At 45.1% G+C, this 14,272-nt stretch overlaps 1 protein-coding gene across 1 annotated transcript; it reads left to right on the top strand.

Annotated features, from left to right (window-relative positions):
- Nucleotides 1-3,494: 3,494 nt before the first annotated feature.
- On the top strand, nucleotides 3,495-8,260 carry tcf19l (transcription factor 19 (SC1), like). Its single transcript, XM_069719129.1, has 6 exons — nucleotides 3,495-3,804; nucleotides 5,531-5,700; nucleotides 5,875-6,274; nucleotides 6,551-7,067; nucleotides 7,632-7,797; nucleotides 7,873-8,260. The coding sequence occupies exons 1-6, from the start codon at nucleotides 3,495-3,497 to the stop codon at nucleotides 8,056-8,058; spliced, it is 1,749 nt and encodes a 582-aa protein (XP_069575230.1). The 3' UTR covers nucleotides 8,059-8,260.
- The last annotated feature ends 6,012 nt before the right edge of the window (nucleotides 8,261-14,272 follow it).

The following is a 14,272-nucleotide window of genomic DNA, read 5'->3' as shown; positions in this document are numbered from 1 at the left end:
GAGCGAATCAAAAGATTTATTTCTTTGTGTTCACTGCTTCTTTATTTTTTTTGGGGGGGAGGAGGGTGTACGAATGAAATGGAAACCCATTTCATTCATACAAACTCAAATATTTTCCATTTGAACTTCAATAAAGGATTAGCGAGCATTCCTAAATTCTGCCGGGAAAGCCTCGTTCAAATAAAAAGACCCGATCTGAAAGAGCGACTTTCTGTTAAGAACACATTCAGAGACTCAAAGCTTCAGCTCGTCAACTTTATCTGAATGTACCCAGAAGTAAAAAGAAGTAGTGATAAATGAAGTCCAGTTGATTGTGCGTCCCTTGCTTGTAGGCAGAGTGGCCGCTGTAGCTGAAGGGCTTCGTTTCCATGCATCAGATTATTATAAGGTGCTTTTACTTCAGTTTAAAACAGTGGTTGGTTGCAGCAGAGAGGGTGTTTTAGAAATTGTATTTTATTGGGACGCTGATGGAAGTTAATAACCAACAGAAAGCAAAAATATGCCAAGAGGAACAATAACAAAACAGCATTTCTTTTTTAGAGAATCTTTAATAAAGCCTCATTTTATTTTCTGCTTCTTGTTTTGTTTTATTTTGCTAACATGCACCAAAAAACACTGAGCTTTGAGCACCTTGGTTTTGTTCACCAGCATCAATGATTCCTCCAGATGGTGATGAGGAAATGACAAAGAGCACGCAAGTGTACTGTTTAGTTTTTTTTGTTTTGTTATCGAGGTAACTTCAGGTTAAACTCCAGGTTTTCAGGACTACGAAGCTCGTTCGCTTATTAGCTGGATGCGTTGCCATGGTAACTGAGGCTGCAGAGCTAACCTGCTACGTAGCAGGTTAAGTTCAAGATATCAGATCAAAATGTTGACATTTACGTGCACGTAAGTTTCACGCCTACAAAGCGTGTAATAGACACGCCTGTCGACTACAGCAAAACGTGTGACTGTCAGGCCGCGACATCGGCGAGCGTAGCTATCTCACGTTTTGCTGCCGTGGACGGGCGTGTCTATTTGACGCTTTGCCGTCATACCGGGTCGTTAACCGGCTTTGTGTGACCGTTCAGCACGATGTCGTTTATCAGGGTTTGTTAAGCCAGATATAACGTAGAGATATCCTGAACCTGCTCTGTGGTGCTCTACAGCTCAGCAGATCATCACACAAGCATGAACACACGGTCACACCGTCCACAGACTGGTGTTGGTTAACTGGTGACTGCAGCTGTGAACATGAATGTTTGTTCATGTTTCTGTGTCAGCTGCTGACCTGTTCAGATGGACCCTGCCTCTGATGCAAAGCGCTTTGTAACTCGTATTAATAAAGTTTACTGGTGTTATGTAAAAAAGGAGACACGTATTTATTTAATAGCCTATTTTTATGTACTTAAAAATTGCAGTTCTGTGCTGGAATAAGTGTACTTTTATAATTTGCAGCACTGTTTAAAGTGAAATGAGAAGGGACAACTGGTTAAGCTGCAGCGATATCAGAGCGATGTTGGATATACTCCACTCTGCTGTAACGACAGGACTCCCAGACGGAGTTTATTCTGTCTAATCTCAGTGAAACCAGCTCTGACAATTGGCTCCAGACAGCCGCGCCGCCCCACGCAGGTCCTATTTAAGGGCGCCCTGGCCCCGAGCCAGTCAGGGCGGAGCAGGATGTGACGTCACTTCTAGCGCAAAGAAGCTCCGGGACCGGCGCGCCAAATTTCAAAGGACTTCCTCCTGGGAGGACTGAAAGGCGAGAAGCCCCACCGACGCCCGGCAGACAACGGGCGACGAAATACTGCAGGAAAAGTAAAGTTCAGCGACAGTTAGAGAGTTCAATCTGCCGGCGGTGTTGAACGGCGTCGCTCCGAGGAGGAAACCACGTGAAGCCCGTGTCGTTGTCGTAAGTGGCAGCTTTGACTTTGTCCTACTAGGAACTAACGTCAAGCTAGTTTCGTCCAGCGGACGAGGAAACCTCGCTGCTCCTGTCGGTCTCTTTTTTTTTTTTTTTTTTTTTTTTTGTCTCTCCCCTCTCCACGTCGATACGTCTGTGCTTCTTAGGTTGTGTGCAGTTTTTGTTGTTGTTGTTGTTGTTGTTGTTGTTGCAAAGACGGGTGTTTCCGTCGGTTCCTGGTGTCTCGCTTTTGTGTCCTGCTCCCGTGGGGTTTTGTCATCGCGCGTGCACGCGAGCTGCAGGGCTGCAGCTGCTTAAAGGTCACGAAGTGAAGTTGACAGTACGAGGATCCCACTGGGCATCACACTTTTTTAAAAAACAACTCTTATTTCAGTCACCGTCTCGTTGGGCCAAGTCGTGGGATTTGTTTTGCACGGTTAAATTTTTTTTAGCTGCTTATTTATTCAAACGTCGTCAGTGGTTTTGTCCCGTTTTCTGGCTCCAAGGTGCTTTTTCTTGTTACTGCCAACAACACTTCCCGGGAAAATGTACATTTTTTATTTTAAGTGCTTTGGCTACAAAATGAAGATGTGAAAGACTGAGTGTGGAGGGTAGATGCCAGAAAAACTGATTTGTAAAGTTTGGCCTGTTTTTGTGTTTATTGTAGGTCATTTTGAAATGAATCTTTTCAGTCTTTTCTGCTCTGTTGCAAAATCATGCGAGTTTTAATTTAACTGTAGCTTGTGATCAGGTGACAAAGTTTTTTTTTTTTTCTGCTTTTATGTCGTTTGCAGTGTCACATGAGTTGTTTTTATGAAGCATGTGTTGCTTTTCAGACACTAAGTAGAGCATTTAAGCACCACTGTTTCAGTGATTTATTTATTTATTTTTTTTCCCTCTGGCTTTCTTTCAGATCAGACAAACCTCTGCTGTTTTCACCCCGTCAGGCTTCTCACCTGTGACTCAGCTGATGTCAGGCGCCTGGGATTTTAATCTCCCTCCATTTGACAGCTGTTCAAACCTGAAATTATTTAAAAATCAGCGCTGATGGCGGTTTTAATTCTCACGGTTTTAATGTTTACGGCATCTTTCGGAGTGGCAGCGCAGTAACACGCATTTACTGCAGCTCTTTATTCTCAGATCCACCTGCTCATAGTCCTCCACTCCACGGGGGATTGAGTCTGTTTGAGCTGCCTGTGCTGGAGCTCATTTCCATACTTCAACCAGCTTATACAGTGCTCTATAGCCTCATTATTTATTCATGCATGCACAGAAGGACACAACAAGACACCGGCTTTACATACTAATGCAAACACCTGTTGCTCAAAGCCGCTGCACCTGTCTGTAACCTTCACACTCGATGCTTTCAGGCCTGTTTGGAATATTTTATCTGTCAGAATAGCTTTATGTTCGCCGTCAGCACTCTGTGGTCAAACACGAATGCCTTCCATTTAACTCCTCTCATCCAGCACAGCGTTGTATCTAAAGATGGATCGTAGCCTCCTCTAACTCAGGGCCAGACACAGATCTGGGGCGGGCCTCCGGGTGGGGCAGGTGTGGAGGGGGTCGGGGTGCGCTCAGCGGCGGCAGACAATCAGAGCCTGCAGTCATGCTGTCCGGGGTGCAGCCGTGCTTCCAGCTGCTTCGGATCGGCTCGTCGACGGGCGACTCGGCGCGGGACCTGTACACCTTCAGGCCGGCGCTGAGCCGCTCCGTGTTCCGGCTGGGCCGAGCGGCGGAGCTGTGCGACATCACGCTGGAGTCGACGTCGGTGTCGCGCATCCACGCTGAGCTGAACGCAGAGAGGGAGGCGGGCGACGGTGACGTCGGGCAACAGCAGCAGCAGGAGGAGGAGGAGGAGGAAGAGGAGGAGGAGGAGGAGGGGTGGAGGGTCCACGTCAAGGACCGCAGCAGTCACGGTGAGACGAAGGGCCGAGTGACACAACTTCACCTTCACAGTCGACACGAGACCTCCACACACATCTGGTGTCTTTTGAGGAAGCGAGAATGAGGCTGAAACACACCTGCTTAGAAGAATAACATCTCTGAGAGCCTCACAAACACTTCACACACTTACACTCAACTATCTGTTCATGGAAGACGTCCACTGGAGAACACCTACCATATAAGATCCGGGAAGAGTCCGTTGCCAAGTTATGATGCTCTCCTCATCGTTCGGCTTATGTGGCGCCCAAAACTCCTGGAATGTGACACCAAATCCTTTTACTGTTCGATAGTCATATATACTATAGTCCACGTCAGTTTAGGGATTTTTTTTGAAGATAACTCTTATCAGACACAAATTACTATTCAAAGCAGAGTATTTCATATACATCTTAAAACATCACTGGAGGGGATCTTTAAGTTTGAGAATTTTCTACTCGTGACTTTGAGTTTTAGAAGATTTCTGACTATTTTGAAAACCAAAAGCTTCATCGATCGATACAAAATTAATCAGCAGATTAATCGGTCGTGATAAGAATCATCAGTTGCAGCTCCATTGTGGAGAAATCAAAGGACGTGCTGGAGTGTAAAATGAGCGTAAAGGCGCCACAGTTTGGGACATGTGGATGAAAACGTAACATAACGTGAAGTTTGAAATTTATAGGCACTAAGAAAGGAATTCATTCAGAGTAAAATAAATCTGATAATCAAAGGGGGACAAAAAAACCCAGCAAATGTACAGACAAGAGTCTTAAAATTTACATTAACGAAACGTTAAAGAAAGTTCAGGAGTTATAACAGTGGATGCGGCGCCACACACAGGAACACTACATCCTATTTATCTTAGTTTAAATATTCAGTCAGTTCAATCTGGAGTGACGAGGACTACGGACGAGGAGAGGGAGGATGAGACGGAGAGTCGGTTCTCCACTTCAGGCCGGCAGACGGCGTCCGACAGGCTCAGAATCTAAACGACATCCTTACCGCCTAATTTTTCAAGTAATTTCACAGTCTGTTTCACACATTTTTCATTTTTGATATTAAAACAGCGCTTTAGTATTCACCCGGCATTTCTCACTCGGCGCCGTGCCGTCATGGCCGTTTGATTGCCTCGTAGCCTTCCAGCTCTTCAATTCTAGGTCCATTTCACAGACTGTTTTACGTTTCCCCTAAAAATTCTGTAAGCTGTAAACACACTGATAGTCAACAAATGACTTTATTTCAGGGGCTCTCCTTGCTTGATTTATTCTTTGCTGTTTCTCAGACATTCGCATACAGTGAACCCTCGTTTATCGCGGGGGTTACGTTCCAAATAGAAACCGTGATAGGCGAAATCCGTGAAGTATTAACCTTTATTTTACAATTGAAATAGATAGAACTGGACATTAAATATATCTACGTTACATATAGTCGTAATGTGATTTCAATGCACGATGCAAATCCGTGAAGCAGCGAGACCGTGAAAGGTGAACCGCGTTATAGCGAGGGTTCACTGTATTAAAAAGTTGTGATTTCTTTTTTTCTTTTTCTTTTTCTGGCACCCGGTTGACATTTCCTCAACTGCAAAACGGTTGCTTGTTTGTGGGACTTCAGATCGAATTTCCCGATGAGTCTCCAAACATCTTATTCTGTGGGCAGAAAAGAATTCGCCGCCGACAGTCTGTAGTGAACCTTTCTTTGTCTGCTCTTGTGTTGCGATAGGAACGTGGGTCAACGAGGTCCGCCTCCAGCCCGGCATCCAATGGGAGCTGTCGGACGGGGACACGCTGACCTTCGGTGGCCAGTCGTCTACAGGGAGCCGCGAGTTCTACTTCCTCTTCCAGAAGGTCAAAGTTCGCCCGCTGGACTTCGACGCCATCACACTTCCAAAGGTATCAGTTGCCGTTTTTGTGCAGCCGTGTTTCCTAAAAAGTTGGGACAAAAATACGCTGAAGAGAACGTTATTATGTGAAAGATACATCCGCCAAACTAATTACATCATCACCTGATTGATACCAACATTTCACCTGCACTGCATGACGATGTATTTCTGTCTGGTTTTCTAGGCGGGGACTTTTTCCTCCGACCTACAGAACCGGATTAGGACCAACTTGGACCGCAGTGTGGAAGCCAACCTGGACCTGTCCAAGCTGTCCATCAACCGGGCCACCGTCATCCTCAACTCCATCGGCAGCCTGAGCAAGATGAAGGGCAGCGCCTGGACCTTCAAGAGGAGCCACAGCCACGAGGGAGCCGTCTCGGACCCCGGCTCCTCCTCGCCTCCTCTCGCCGTGGGCCTCTCCTCCCTGCTCCCTCCCTCCACGCCTCCGTCGTTCTCCTCCGCGGCCTCGCAGCCTTCCACCAAGTCGCTGCCGCCGGCCTCCGGCAGGAGCAGGAGGAAGTCGGCTCACACGGTGCTGCTGGAGGACGACAGCTCGGACGAGCCCAGAAGTCGAGGATGCAAAGGTCAGCAAAAGTGCTTTAGAATACCGCTGCTCACTTCACCAGCTTTCTGCAAACTAAAAGGCTGCCGATTTTTAACTGAACGAGATTTCTGGCAGATTTTAAAACGTAGAATCATCTGAACAGCAACATAATCAGAGTCGGTGTTGTGTAAATATTTAGCGGTTCAGGTAAAACAACAACAACAACAACCTCTCAAACAAATGCGGGCTTCTAAAAAAACAACAACAGCGCTTTTCTGGAAAATTGATCTGGGCTCTCTGTCCACTGCCCCATCAGCTCAGCCAGGAGTTGTGGAGGACGGCCCGAGACCGCGGGGGAAGAAGAGGCGGAGGCTCTACAAGTCTGAGTCGGAGGGTTTCAGCTTGCCTCCTCCTCCCCCGCTGCTGCCCAGGAGCCACACGGACATCCGGAGGCCGCTGGAGGCCAAGCCCTTCCCCGTCGGCATCCGGACCATCGGCAGTTTCCACGGCGCCATGACCAACAGCAGGCTCGTCCACCACCACCACCAAGTCCTCCAGGCGTCCCTCACCAACGCGGCCGCTCACAAACGAGAAGCAGAGGCGATGCACCGGGTCAAGACGGTTGTGCACGGCAACATCGCGGCTTTCCGCCAGCAGAAACCCGCCCACGGCCCTCCGACGGCGCAGAGGGGCCGGCGGAGGGCTCACAGCTCGCCGGTGTTCTCCCCCCTGGTGGTGGGAGGGGAGAACTACAGCCTGGCCTCGCCTTCGGTGAGGATCTGCACCGAAGAGAGAGGCAGGATGCCGTTCAACAGATTCCATCATCCAACCAGGTAAAGATCTTTTGTAGAAATCAGCTGCTGTGCCACCTGACTACCAGGAGGAGTCCACATTTCAAATTCACACCCTGCAGCTTTACGCTTTTAGAAAGTTTTGGTTTCCTTTGCAATAACCGTAAAGTTAAAGTCACTGATAAATACAGCAGACTAATGCAAGTTACCTGATAACCCGGTAACACCTGTCAGTGTAATTATGTGTTGCCATGACACCGAATATCTCATCTCGGCTTTGTGTGGAAAAACCAGTATATTTTAGCACGTTTTCTACGGCTTCTATTAACGGAGATATCAATAATCAGGTTAAATGTGAACGGATGGCTGATACACCAGCGAGTGTCACAGATAAGAACACAGTGAGCGGTTCAGGTCTTTAAATTAGTTTCTATGTCTGGTAATTCAACTAAATTTAAAAAAAAAAAAAAAGATCAAAAATGTTCAGTAAAAATATGAAAGGGTTGTTTTTTCATGAGTTTATCTGTCGTTAATGTTGAGAAAACCCAATTTAATTTAATATAATGATGTGTTTCTTTTCTTTCTTTCTGTTTTCTCTCCTTGAAGTAAACGACGCGGCCGCCCCAGAAAACACCCCCTTCCTCCGCAGCCTTCCCTGCCCTCTCCGTCCTCCTCGTCTTCCTCCTCCACCTCCTCGGCCTCCTCTTCCTCCTCCTCCGGCTCCTCCTCCTCTTCTTCCTCCGAGGACGACGATGACGACGAGGGGAGGGAGGTGGAGGACAGGGAGGAGGATGGGGAGGAGGGAGAGGAGGGTGAGGAGGAGGAGGAAGAAGAGGAAGAGGACGAGGAAGAGGCGGCGGTGGGGTTGGTGGAGCCGTGTGCGGCGCTGCGGTGCCGGCTGCCCCAGCAGGACACGGTCCAGTGGATCCAGTGTGACGTGTGCGACGCCTGGTACCACATCGACTGTCTGCACGTCGACCGCAAGAAGCTGCTGAAGGACCCGAACGCCGACTTCCACTGCGGCTGCCGCTGACGCCGACGTCACACAGACGCAATCGGGTGGAATTAATTCAATTTGAAGCCTCGCTCGGAGTCGGGTGACACGGACCTGAAACAGTTCGATCTTTTAAGGGTTTTTCTGCCAGAACAATAACCGAGGATGGACAAATATTTTATTGTTGAAGTCGAGAATTAACAATTGCAACAGTGAGTGTTGTAGTTTCATGTGTCGGCATAAACGCCTTCAAATATTCAGTTCAACAAAAATGATCTTTAATGTTTTAAATTTATACAAGAGTAACTTGGACTCCGTATGCAATAAAGCTGCTTTCAGCCATATTTGTTGTTGCACACATGAATATTTTCATTAAAACAATATGAATTTCCTATAAAATCCCATTAATAGTTGACCACATATTACACCACTTTAACCCTTCAAACTTCACATTTCCCCCCTTAAATGTTTGATTCCCTCACTCATCAAACCTGCAGACTTCTCAACGGAGACGGACGTCTTTGATCTTTACATCCTGGTCCTCGTCAGTTTGAGGTTTTGTGCCCCGACTCCTTCGCAAACCTCTAAATCTCAGAGCTCCGGGAGGCCGGAGGTGTAATGAAACACCCGGAGAGTTGCGATCGGGGCGGGAGAACATGATGAAATGTTGGAGTCCGTTCCCACCGTGGCTGCTGCCGTGTTGACCGTTCAGGAAGATTAATGACCCCTTTCAGTTCAGGCAGCCTAAACACGGCGACGTCTTTCTGCTGCCGGGCCTTCGGAGGACATTTTTCTCGCGTTGGGCGGCCGCCTCGGCGATAACCAGACGCCGGCTGTCCCGTGTGGTCGCAGCGACGCAGGCGTGTGATGTTTTCAAGACAATTAAACGCGAAGAAATGTGTCAGCAGGCTTGTGCTGTCGATGCTCACGGGACGATAAAACACTTGAATGGCGCTTCTGCAGCAGCTGCTGCATTTTGGGAGGAGAGTGCGTTTGACGGGACTTCTGAAGCGTCTTGAGAGCAGCGGGGCCGCTGGTTGGAGACGAGTCGTGGCCGTCGCCGTGCTACGGGACGAGCGGTGATGTCATCGCCTCGGACCGGTGGGCGGAGTCTTGACCTCGCAGGTCATCAAGGTCTCCTCCACCTCCACGAGACTCTTGGTACGACTGAACTCTCGAACCGGAGAGGGTGCTTTGGTCCTGGCTGAACAGGGCCGGGCCTGAATGAAGAGGTGCTGCTTGAGGAAGAACTCAAAGTCTTGGACTTCTTCTCTTTTAAGCACCTTCCTTTTATTTAATTACACATTTATCATCAGGAACAAACAAAAAAAAACCTCTGTTCCACTTCGATCATCTTTATAACATCGTTCAGAGAATGCTAGTGTTAAAATGAAATCTATAGATTGTTTGTTGTGTGTAAAAAGAAGTCTTCCCGTTTTTTCTTCTTACTTCGATCAAACCACTATCAAACCTGCAGTTTTGTTTTGTTTTTTAAATGGAAAAAACTAGAAAAATTGTTGAGCAATAAAATAGGGAAAGAAAATGTAAAAAAAAAAAAAAAAATCCTAAATATATATATTTGAGCTTGTTTGTGGCTGATAGTGCAACATTACAGGGTTAATGACTGCTTCCAGTGTTCACTTTAGATTTGGAGGCTGAAGACGGGGACTCTCCGACATCACTGCAGCTGTCAGGACAATGTCAGGAAAAAAAACAGCTGATAGCTGGTTCGTCACGTCGTTTTAAATTCAGTGAATTGATTCTTAAATCCGAGTCGAATGAACCTTTAATGTCCATAAACTGTTTAGTTTGACTCAAAATAAACTTGAGTGTTTGTGTAACAACATATCACGATGAAAGTGCCCGTTTATTAGTGAGTCACCCCGCTGCAGTAACACAATGACCTCGTTATATAATACAGCCTTTAAGGACCTGTTTGGCTTCGCAGTGTTTTTCTCAAATGTAAAGTCGTCTGTTGTATTCTGGCTTCAAATGTGTTAAAAGTGGAGATTTTTTTAGTTTCCAGTTTCATCCAGTAAAGACGCGCGTGTTTGCGACGTCGCTCGTTGCGTTAACACACCTGCGCGCGCACCTGGTTTCCACGGTTGGTGTGGCGCGGCAGGAACTTGCAAATGTCTGTAAACGGGATGTTTTTAGTTTTTCAAACGAGACATACAGACGTGTTAGGAAGAGCAGCCAGCGTGAGAGCGATGGCTTTTAATTGCTCAGAAGTTATGAGAAGAAGTTTGGAAAAACTAAGAGTCGAATGCTGTTTCTACCTCAGAGATGAAGCTGTGGACGTTTGAGGCAGTGCAGATGAAACGCACAAATTAACGTCTTAAGACGGCTTCACATTATTTCAAGTGGATTTTAATACAGTACGGACAGAAGGTCTTCAGAAATGTGTTTGATCGCAGTCGTCGTCTCTGCTGGCTGCAGACGGATCATTTCCTGATGCAACTCTCCTGTAAGATGAGTTCAAATCCTCAGTTTGGTGCCTTCTGAAGGCAGCCAGGCTTCGTAAGTTCGAAATTAAAAGCTGCTTTAATTTAAAAATTCCCTCATTTTGGAGTGAATTTTGTGTTACGGAAAATAAACATTTGTTTTCTGTTGCTTCCACTAGAGTTTCATTAGGAGGAGTTTTTACCACCTACATAGAGAGAAACTGTCTGCACACTTGGCTTCTTTTTAGATGTAAGATAGAAGTCATTTAAGGCGAACTAGTGCTCCACATTCAGAATATCTTTTAGTTCCAGTAGATGCCATTTTTTTTTAATCACAATTAAAACCAGAAATCTTTCAAAACAAATCCATTGTTTCCTCCCAACCTTTGACTTTTAGTAATCATCTCTTCAGACATATTAAATGGACAACAGTCAACTTCATGTATGTTTAAATAAGAATAAAACTTCCCTGCAATGAAGCAACATCACCAAAGTCATCAGGGCATCGTATAATCAGCTGTTTTGAATAAACTCTCGATCTGCAACATTTCTTTGTAGACAAACACATTTCTTGTCATCTCTCTGACAGATTAAACTGAGTTTGTGACCAGCAGACTTTTTAAATCCTTTCACTGTTGTATTTTCTATCTTTCCCATCCACTAAATCTACAGAACCGTCCATTAATCCCTGTTAAAATCTCTAAATATCTCTTAATACTGGACACAAGGTGAAACGTCATGAATGTCGTCAATCAAAGTTTTTTTTTTTGTAGGTCAGTATATTTGGTACATCAGTCCCTGTCAGATCTTTGAATCCGCTTCTCTTTGATTCTCTCATTGAAATGCTGAAATGCAGCGACTTTGCCGGGTGTCCAGAGTCGTTCAGAATTAAACTATTTTGTCATAATAATCTGAGATGCCATTAACATCAAAGTTATCAGGGAAGAAATGTTCCGAATTTTTTTTTTTTTTTTTTTTTTTTTTCGGTGTTATCTTTGCATTGTGTGTTTTATCTTCACAGGCTTCTGTTCCCAAAGAAATCTCATCCTCGAGGAGGAAGAATCTGTGATCTAGAACACATTTCATTTATTATAGATTCTTATGCATCCAGCTCAAGCTGTGATTGATGAAACATTGATAGTAGAAATTTACATTTTGTTTTCCTGCGGTCTTTTGTGTTGTGCTTTTTTCTTTTGTTTTATATAAAAAAAACAAAAAACTTGATGGCCGGGTAGAGATGTGATTTATCTGCTTATTTTCATTGTTGTTTTCTTTGAAACAATCAGAGGAGTTGTGATTGAACAAGCAAAGAAAACATCCTCATAATTGAACCCCATTATCTCATGTTTTTTTTTTTCTTCATAATGGATAGTCTTATCTGGGTTCTCCATGCATGAAGTTAAATTTATTCACAAACTAACTGCTTACAGCGATTCTTTAGACGACGGTGAACAGAGAGAGGCGAACATGATGACAGATATTTAATCGTTTACATCCATAATAAACAATACTACAGTATATATGTCAAATGAACAAGTTTAATGAAGAGCCCCGTGTGTAATATCGTCTTTATTAAAGCTAATTATTCAGTAGTCTTCAGTAATATTAAATTCTCACACAATATTAAGAATGACCAGAAAAAGCTCTTTTTAATATGATGCAGTCCAACACAGCAGCGTTATAATAAATCCAGTCTCATCAATGTTTTTAATTAAAGTTACATGTTGCTGTTTTGAACTGCATTGTATTGTAAAGTGTACTTTTTTCTTTTCGGTGTTTGCATTTTTCCACACGTTTGTAGGCTTTGATTCGTCCACTTGAACGTGCACTCACCCTGAACTTTATCCGTACACCTGCTCACCTGTGCAATTCTCCAATCAGCCAATCAGGCAGCAGCAGTGCGAAGCATGCGATCCTGCAGAGACCCGGGTCAGGAGCTTCAACAGAGAACTGCAGCTGCATGTAGTAACGTTGGAATTCATCATGAACAGCATGAATCCGTGTACTGTTCAGTGGACTTCACAGTCACGAGACCTGAATCCTGCAGAGGACCTTCGGGATGCGGTAGAACCGGAGATTGGACCACATGTTTCCACCATCTTGTCCTCAGTGAGTGAACATCTGCATTGAAGGCTTCAGTGCAATAGGCACAGGATGGCGATAGGCTGTTTAGAGTTCATGAGATAGCTGCCTGTGTTGACCCTTGACCTCTTTTGATGAAATCGGACATATTAATGACACAATTTGACTTCAGTAAAACCTGAGTAAAAGCTACTTTAAGTGAATGTTTGTTGTTGCTTGTTGTTTAGTTGTTATTTAGCTGTTGTGACCTCATAGTTTCTCTCGGTTTTACCCCAAAAAAGTCCACAGATTTGATTAATTTGAGTTTATTGTTCTGAACCAAGCTCTTATATTTGGTTGACCTAAATTCTGCATGTAATCCACATCCATGCATATATGAAGCTAATAAGAGAATCTGATGTGCATATATATATTTATGGAAAGGTTAAGTTGGGTTCCGCTTCTGTTCGTCCAAAACAAATGTGAATGTCAAGCGAATATAATTGAATATGTTTGGGATCGTGTTGGTGTCGGATGGATGATGAAAGTAAAATACAGAAGTTTCCATTTAATCTGCAGGAAAGTGTTTCAAAGAAAAATGGAAAAAAAAGCCGACTGAGTTTTTATGTCTGGCTGTCATTTGTCTTCCAAGACTTTAAAAATGCAGTATCGCAATTTCAAAATAAGATACAAGCATATGCAGGCACACACGCAGGTTATGAATCAGCCGATGTATCAGGCAGCGTATTTGTAACTCCCGACTCCGGGGAACCTATTACACACTCGGAGGCCACTGGCTAGATGTGGACGAGATGGAGAGATTATGGAGCTGAAATGCCCACTGCCTTGACCTGCAAAGATGGAGGGAGACAATTACATTTGTCCGAACTGTTTCCATAGCAACATTCCTCTATTTAGTTTCTTTTCTACTTTTTGGAGGAGGTGGGGTGGGGTGGGATGGGGAGGGGAGGGGAGGGGAGGGGAGAGGAGAGGGAGGCGGGGGGGGGGGGCGGCTGGAAGAAACCAGTCGGCGCTCTGTTCTGTAGTAATAATGGCAGACACCTTCTTTTCCCTGATGATGCATGGTTGTGTGTGTGTGTGTGTGTGTGTGTGTGTGTGTGTGTGTGTGTGTGTGTGTGTGTGTGTGTGTGTGTGTGTGTGTGTGTGTGTGTGTGTGTGTGTGTTATGGGTTACAGATGCAGGATGCACAGTAATAAGAGAAGGCGCTCCCATCTTGTCTTGAGGCCGGCAAAGGAAGAGGTCACAGAGAGATAAAAGCAGAGTGCTGAAAACTGAAAAGTCCATATTCCTCATCTTGCAGCTCTCACACACACACACACACACACACACACACACACACACACACACACACACACACACACACACACACACACACACACACACACACACACACACACACACACACACACACACACACACTTACACGCACACACACTTACACGCACACACGGCCATTTTATCTCTAACCAGTGCACTGCAGCAACAAGCATGCGCTCCAGACTCTCTGTTGCATGTAACATTGGTGATGTGAGATTCTGCTGTTTGGACCTGACGGTAAAAAAAAGCTCCCGTTGAGCAGAATGTGACTTTATTTGAATCTACTGTAACAATAAACACATTTCTCAGTATCAATGATTCAGTTATAGTTGGATCATTTTTCACCTGGTGCAGGCAGATAGCATCCAGAAATCAAATCAAATCCACAAAACCTACAAAATATTGGGACT

The sequence above is a fragment of the Brachyistius frenatus genome, unplaced genomic scaffold (assembly GCF_029030835.1).
Source record: "Brachyistius frenatus isolate BFR_SWC_R1_liver_20210118 unplaced genomic scaffold, ASM2903083v1 Contig_207, whole genome shotgun sequence".
NCBI lineage: Eukaryota > Metazoa > Chordata > Actinopteri > Embiotocidae > Brachyistius > Brachyistius frenatus.
The sequence above is the reverse complement of the archived record's forward strand: the minus strand, read 5'-3'. Positions and strand labels throughout refer to the sequence as shown.